Genomic DNA, 7,023 nt, shown 5'->3' with positions numbered 1-7,023 from the left:
GGTGCCGGAGCCTATCCCGGCTACTGATGGGCGAAGGCAGGGTTCACCCTGGACAGGTCTCCAGTCTGTCTCAGAGCCTCAATCACACACACATCCACTCTCACATTCACACCTAGGGGCAATTTAGAGTCACCAATGAACCTATGAAGCATGTTTTTGGACGGTGGGAGGAAGCCGGAGTCCCCGGTGAAAACCCACGCATGCACGGGGAGAACATGCAAACTCCACACAGAAAGGTCCCAGCCGGGATTCGAACCGGGGCCTTCTCGCTGTGAGGCAAGAGCGCTAACCACTGCGCCACCGTGCAGCCCAACCTCGAAAAAAATACTTATAGAAAAGCTGAAGGAAGTATTGAAAATGAAATAAAAATAAATTTGAACATTTTAAAATAAAATATTGAAAACTTGAAAGAAATATTGAAAATTTGAGAAAAAATAAATAAATTTGATACTCGAATAAAATAAAAAGCTCAAACTGTTACAAATTTTAAAAAGAATGTTTATTTGTACTTTCAACTTTCTTTTTTCATTTCTCATTCTTTGCTTTCAGTTTTCAGTTTTTCAATTCAGAGTTTTCAGGTTTTTGCTGCTGAGCTGATCCCACCTAGTTTAAAGGTGCTTCCAAATTTTCTATTTTTTGAAATCTGGTTTTTCATTCACTTTAAAGAGTAACCAAACCCTAAATCAAATTTTTTTAACTGTTGACCTCTATAAATGGGCTTTAAAAGTGCTATTTGTTGGTCATTGCCACATCTTTGACAATTTAAAATAAACATGTATAACTCTAAAAATAACAGTCTAAAATCGTCTGAGTGTTGCCCCCTACAGGTTGAGTTCAGAATGACACAAATGTCTTTCTACCCCACGAGGGGTATAATGGGGCTTCTCCTCATCAAGTATTCATGCAGTCCTGCAACGCAACACATTTGGTTAGAATAACGTACGGTTTGGTGGAAAAAGCTAAACACAACCAAAATGAGGATATCCAGCAGATGGAAACAATCATCTACGTGTAAATAAAGACACTGAAGACACAAGAAAAAGTTCAAAACTCTGTTGAATGCGTCAAAAAGTTTCAAACTATCTTAAACAGAATTTTGAACAGACAAAAAGTCTGCAATTTGATTAATAAATAAAGTGGGTATTCATGAGTCCACTAATGCTTTGTTTAAAAAAATCTAACACATGAAAATTTGTGGATATTGTTCATTTAAGAATGTTGGAAGTTTCTTTTGGTGCCTTTCGAAACAGTTTGTCCTTGAGAGTGCAGTCATTCTTTAAGAGAAAAGATGAACATTATAATTTAAGAAGTAATTTTATGTTTGAAACCTGCAAGGCAAGAACACATGTAAAATGGAGATGTCCTTCTGTTTTTGGTTCAAAACTTTGGAATTCTTTAAAAAAAGACCTCAAACTTTTGTTAGAGAAATATAGTGATTTGATTGGATAAAATTGGACCAGTCAGCTGGCTGTTTGGTGACACATACGTCACACTGAAACGTATGAACACAAAGTCCAAAATAAGTAGAAAGCAAAGAAACTTTTGTGGCAAACACAAAAATGTATTTTGAAAGTAAAGAAAAAGTTTTAAAAAGTAAACATTTCATATTTTTTAGTTGCAAAAAGCTTAATTTTTAAAACTGAACATTTTGTTTGCAATGTGGCGGCACAAATATCACTTTCTGATTAGAGGCGCTTCAAACCATGGAAGTAACTACACTAACTCTGAGAGAAAGAATATAGATCTCTGTATACTCGCTGATAAACTGTGTATTAACTGGAATAATATGTTTACTCACATCTGTGGTAGTAGGTTGTTCTATCTTACAAACTCTGCAAGAAGAAACTGCATTGTTATTTTTTGTTCATGACATTGTTAAAATCTTAATCAAATTTCTCAAAACAAAAACACAGAAATTCCAACCGCTTCAAACTTGATCACAAAGAAGACGTTAATAATTGCGGTTTGTGCCCGATTGGACTGAGATGGACATTTGATAGAGGTGTGAAATTAAAAAGCCTGGAAGAGATTTACACCGTTTTGATTTTGCACATTAAGCTTTTTTTTAGGTAGTGGACGAATAAACAGTAAGAGCTCAGAAGAAGACGGCTCCCCTTCCTGATGCTACCTGCTCGTCTGCCGCTGGTCTGGTGTGTTCTTGAACGCATCACTTGCTGCTGGTGTGAAAGCAGCATCAAAGGTACTCTGTGACACATTGGATCATCCTACTGGAGCAAATGTAGTGGTAGTGTGAGGTCGGCAGAGATCTTAAAGAAAACATATACAGTTCTTAGCCGACATTTGTACATTTAAAATTCATTTAGAGCTAATTACGTGACCCTTCTTTAAAATATATTTTACATTTTTGATGGTTACAAAAAATAAAATTTAAATCCATGTGAAAATTCGGTTCACCTTTAGTCTGGTTGTTCTTTGGTTCCTCCAAATGATTTTCTGTGGAACACAAGGCTCTAAAAATGCATCAAAATGTTTTAGTACGACGGTCAAACTATGAGGACGAACCGCTTGATGGATTCTTGGAGCATTGTGGGTATTATGGAGCCTCACAGCGTGATGAGTTAGTTCAAGGGTTGTGCTAGTTAAAATTAAATGTTTGAAAATACTTTAAAAAATTACTGTAAAGGAAAAAGTAAAAAAGAAAAAAAGTAAATTATCTTAAAATGTATTATTTCACAAACAGTTGAAGGACGGCATGAATGATTCGAGGATCCTAACAGCACCTGGAATTCTCCATCAATCCTTCATAGTCTATCGTTGTCATGCTGACATTTTCATTTTTAGCTTCACTTATCATAGAAAATCAATTTATTATAAATGAACACAACCAGAATTAAAACTATGTAAAGTTATAATCCACTGGATTATAAATCAGATTTTCTACTTTTGAACAAACTGAAGGATTTAAAGTTGTTTTTTGGTAGAGGTCACTTCACTAGCTAAGATTTAGTTTTTGTTGGTTATATTTATGAATTTGTGGCTCAAACGCACCAAACATTCAAATAAACAGTTTTTTTATATCATTGATGACTTCTACTGCATTTGCTGGATCGACATGAGCCTATGACGTAGGATGTCTTTTATTTTGAAAGGAAGTCATGCAAACGTCTGTCAAAAGTTCTAAACTATTTCATTTTTTTTAAAAGCTATTTTCTCTTCATGTTTATGTTTTATTTATGCCAAAAAAAACACAATAATTGATTTAAATGTATCATATCAGTAGCATAAACATAAATCAGTATTTTATTTTTCTAAAGGCTGAGTGAAGACTGTGGGTTTTGGTTGGAGAGAATTCGACCTGAATGACTCCAAAAGTGTTGAAGGTTGCAGACCCCTGAGTTAGTTTAATTTATTACTTTAATTTTCACTTTACAGTTGATCTTTAAAGTTAAAAACTTTTATTTTTCTTCCACCAAAGAGCCAAAACGGAGGGATCAAAGAGTCGCATGTGGCTCCACAGCGGCAGGTTGGAGACTGATGGTCAAGTCCATTGCTGTCATAAAAGAAGAAAAAGTTAGAATGAGGACCAAACTTTAGAAACATTGCGTTTAGAGGAAGTTGTTCTGGTGTGAGTTCAGGAGGAAAGAGGAGCTTGAAAAGACAAAGAGGTTAAAGGTCAACTCAAACACGGGTCGCTCCATCAAGCTTTGTGTAAAACTTTGTTGGAAGCATCGATTTCAGAAAATCTGTCTCCTCATTTAAAGGTCAGATCTTTCCAACAGAAGCGCAGCCGCGTGCGCTAGCGCGTGCACGTGGCTCCTCCCCCCGGACCCGTCCAAAGCGTGCACTCAGACGCGTCTAATCCTCTTTTGATGGACCTCCCGCCGCTCTGTTCATTAAGCAGCACACGACCTCCTCCACGCCCCCGGAGCACGCCACGCGCGTGCGCGTGTCACTCTGCTACATAAATGTCCCCCTGAAGCGCGGGGCTGGAGAGTCCCCTGCGCCTCGGAGGAGCCATGCCGGCGCGTAAAACCATTGTGGTCCCATTGGAGTCTCAGAAGGGGCTGTGCCCCGCGGACGTGCACGCGCTGCTGCAGCGGAGTCAGACCTCGGCGAGCAGCGGCCCGGACAGCGACTGCAGCGACGGTCCGTGCGTGGTGGAGCTGCGCGTGTGCCCCTCCGGCGGCGCGCTGCGGCTCCTGCCGCCGGACCAGTGCGCCCTGGAGCGCGCGCAGCGGCGGCGGCGGCTGGCCGCGAACGCGCGCGAAAGGCGGCGGATGCTGGGCCTGAACGTGGCGTTCGACCGGCTGCGGAGCGTCATCCCCAACCTGCAGAGGAAGCTGTCCAAGGCGGAGACGCTGCAGATGGCGCAGATCTACATCAGCACGCTCAGCGAGCTGCTGCACGACGGAGCGCGCGCGCCCCAGGAGCACGCGGGGGACAGCGCGTGCCAAAGTGACACTTGAAGACTCTCATCATCAAGAGGACTTTTTAATTTTTCTGTGAAATGAGGGATGCGCGTGCGCTGAAACAAACAAGGGGGCGGGGCTACTAAAAGTATGAAGCTTTATTCTTTGAAGACTGTACAGGTGAGACACACGCCCTGAAATCAGTACAAAGGTGCAGCTATCCTCCGTGCATAACAAGCACGCGCTTAGAAAATGAAAAATAGATTCACAAAAGTAGAGTTAAGACTCGATTGACCCCCCCGCAGTGTATTTACAGCATATATGTACAAATGCTGCTTCCTGTGAGAGTAAAACTGTTGTCAAACTAAAACATTTTTTTGTGTGTTTTCTTCCCGCTGAGCTCTGGAAAAAATATTTACTCATGAAGGTAAAAATTTCAGGCAGAAATGACACAAATCTAAAATCATGGCTTTCTCCTGTGTCTGGGGGGGGGGCACTTTTTCATTCATAAAAGGTCTTTCTCAGCAGTATTGTGAGATGCCTCAGAGGTATGATGGGAAATGTAGTCTAACAGTTGCAGTTAAAGCCTTCAGTCAGATCTGAATAAAATCTCAACACTAAAAAAAACTCAAACACTGGAATTCACTGAAAGAGGAGAGGATGGAGGAGTGGGGGTGAAGCAACATTAAAGCACAGCAGCTGGTGGGGGGGCCTCAGCAATGCTCCAGATAGTCGATGATCCTGGAGATGGACTTCTGTCCTGCTGTGCCGACGTCACACTGCGGACACACAATCAGAAGGATCGCAGCCAGGGGGGTCAAACTCGATCGCACACGGGGCACAATCCAAAACACACCTTAGATCGCGGGCCGAACAGGATGAACATTTATTGAACAGTCTAAAAATACATTTTAAAACTTTAGAATCGCAACGTTTTAACCTACCGGTAATTATGAACTAGATATACAGCATTACCTGTGATAATGCTAGTGTGAATACTGTAAGCTGAATTTGACCACTGAAGATGCTAGTGCTGATAGATGAAGATGCTGAAAATGATAGCTAAAAACGCTGAAGCTGATAGCCAGCTAAAATATCAGCTAAAATCCAAATTAGCTTAAAAAACAAACAAAAAAACCTTAAATTAGCCAAACCAGCTAGCATGTAGCTGAAATATTAGCTACACTTCAGAATAGCTTAAAAAAATCTTAGTAAATGCCAAAATAGTCCAAAAAGCTGCAGAATGACAATTTTTAAAACTTTACAACCGTAACTTAACATAATTATGAATAATAAAAAGACAAATATTATTCCAGAATAAATCAACTTAAACCTTAAATAGTTTTTATATTTTACTCTCCATAAAAATATATTTTGTCAAAATTATAGTTAGAAATAAGTGCAAGATAACATTGGGCCATCAACAAAGTAAAGTGATCTGGAGGGCCGGACCCGGCCCCCGGGCCTAGACTTTGACACACGTGACCTAAGCGGTCAGGACACAGGTTCTGGAGAGTATCTGATCAGATGAAGGCGATACTCACAGTGAGGTTCATGAAGTTGAGGAACTTCTTCAGCATCTCCGTCATGATGGAGAAGTCTCCTCTGGGCAGGTTTTCTCTCACAGTAGTCACATTCATCTGCATCACACAAGACAGAAGCTCTGGAATCATTCTGGGGGAACTTCTGGGCTGCCATGTGCACTAATATATGTGCACTAACAACATTATTTTAGGTTTCTTGTGGCATCTGATTTAAAGGTTTCTCTGCACAGAAGCTCACAGCCTTCTAGAAAAGTCCTAAAGAGGAAACAAGTTTTTGATCCTTTGCTAATTTTGTGGGTTTGCCCTTTTAAGCAGAAAATTACCATCTATTGCTTAACGATTAAGTCATGACAGAAAATCACAAAAAAAAAATCCAGAAATTGACTTAAAGAATGTAAATAATTTGTTTTCATTTCATTCAGGGAAATACATATTTGAACCTTCTTACCAGAAGTACTTTAGTACTTTGTGGCAAAACTCCCATTATCAAGATAGGTCAGAAGAAGAAAGATTAACACTTGTTTTTGTCCAGATAATGAAGCAAAAGTTTATTTTATAAAATAAAGTCTTAATAGTTCAATTCCTCCGCTGTGTTTCGTTTCTTCCTTCTTAGATTCTCTTTTTCTTTTCTGCTTCATCCCAGTCTTTAAAATGATCAAATTCAACAAAAACGGGTTAAAGGAAACCATAACATCACACTAATGTTTTTCTACTGTCATGCTGTTGTGGTAAACTGTGGAATAATGTCATAATCATTTGAATTATGGTATTAATAAGAAGTTTGTGCTCAATATTTTTGGATTGCTCAGAAAAGTCTTCCCACTGTTTTGATGTGGTAAATTACAAAACTCTGGACCTGAGGATTCTTATTTTTTATTTTATTTGTACAAGATTGAAAAAAAAAGGACATATTTAGTTCTATTTTCATCTTTTACTGCATCACAATGTCACAAACTTAAATAAAATACCTAAAAGTGAGGCTTTTAACAGCAATTATTAGGTTAAAAACCATTGCGATTAAAATCGACTACCGTATTTTTCGGACTATAAGTCGCACCGGAGTATAAGTCGCAGGGGCCAAAAAATGCATAATGAAGAAGAAAAAACCA

General features: G+C 39.4%; 2 protein-coding genes across 2 annotated transcripts in view; one reads left to right on the top strand and one right to left on the bottom strand.

Moving 5' to 3' along the window:
• The first annotated feature begins 3,934 nt into the window (after positions 1-3,934).
• On the top strand, positions 3,935-4,997 carry atoh1c (atonal bHLH transcription factor 1c). The gene has a single exon (XM_024285022.2). The coding sequence runs from the start codon at positions 3,978-3,980 to the stop codon at positions 4,425-4,427; it is 450 nt and encodes a 149-aa protein (XP_024140790.1). The 5' UTR covers positions 3,935-3,977; the 3' UTR covers positions 4,428-4,997.
• LOC112154232 (wings apart-like protein homolog) overlaps positions 4,511-7,023 on the bottom strand; it is a 22,541-nt gene continuing 20,028 nt past the window's right edge. The window contains exons 19-20 of the mRNA XM_024285021.2: positions 5,915-6,010; positions 4,511-5,149 (exon numbers count right to left, since the gene is read on the bottom strand). Of these exons, the coding sequence (XP_024140789.1) occupies positions 5,084-5,149; positions 5,915-6,010 (162 nt within the window). The 3' untranslated portion in view covers positions 4,511-5,083. The remainder of the gene's footprint in view (positions 5,150-5,914; positions 6,011-7,023) is intronic.

The sequence above is a fragment of the Oryzias melastigma genome, linkage group LG19 (assembly GCF_002922805.2).
Source record: "Oryzias melastigma strain HK-1 linkage group LG19, ASM292280v2, whole genome shotgun sequence".
In the NCBI taxonomy this organism is placed as follows: Eukaryota; Metazoa; Chordata; class Actinopteri; order Beloniformes; family Adrianichthyidae; genus Oryzias; species Oryzias melastigma.
This window is presented reverse-complemented; position numbering and strand designations above follow the sequence as displayed.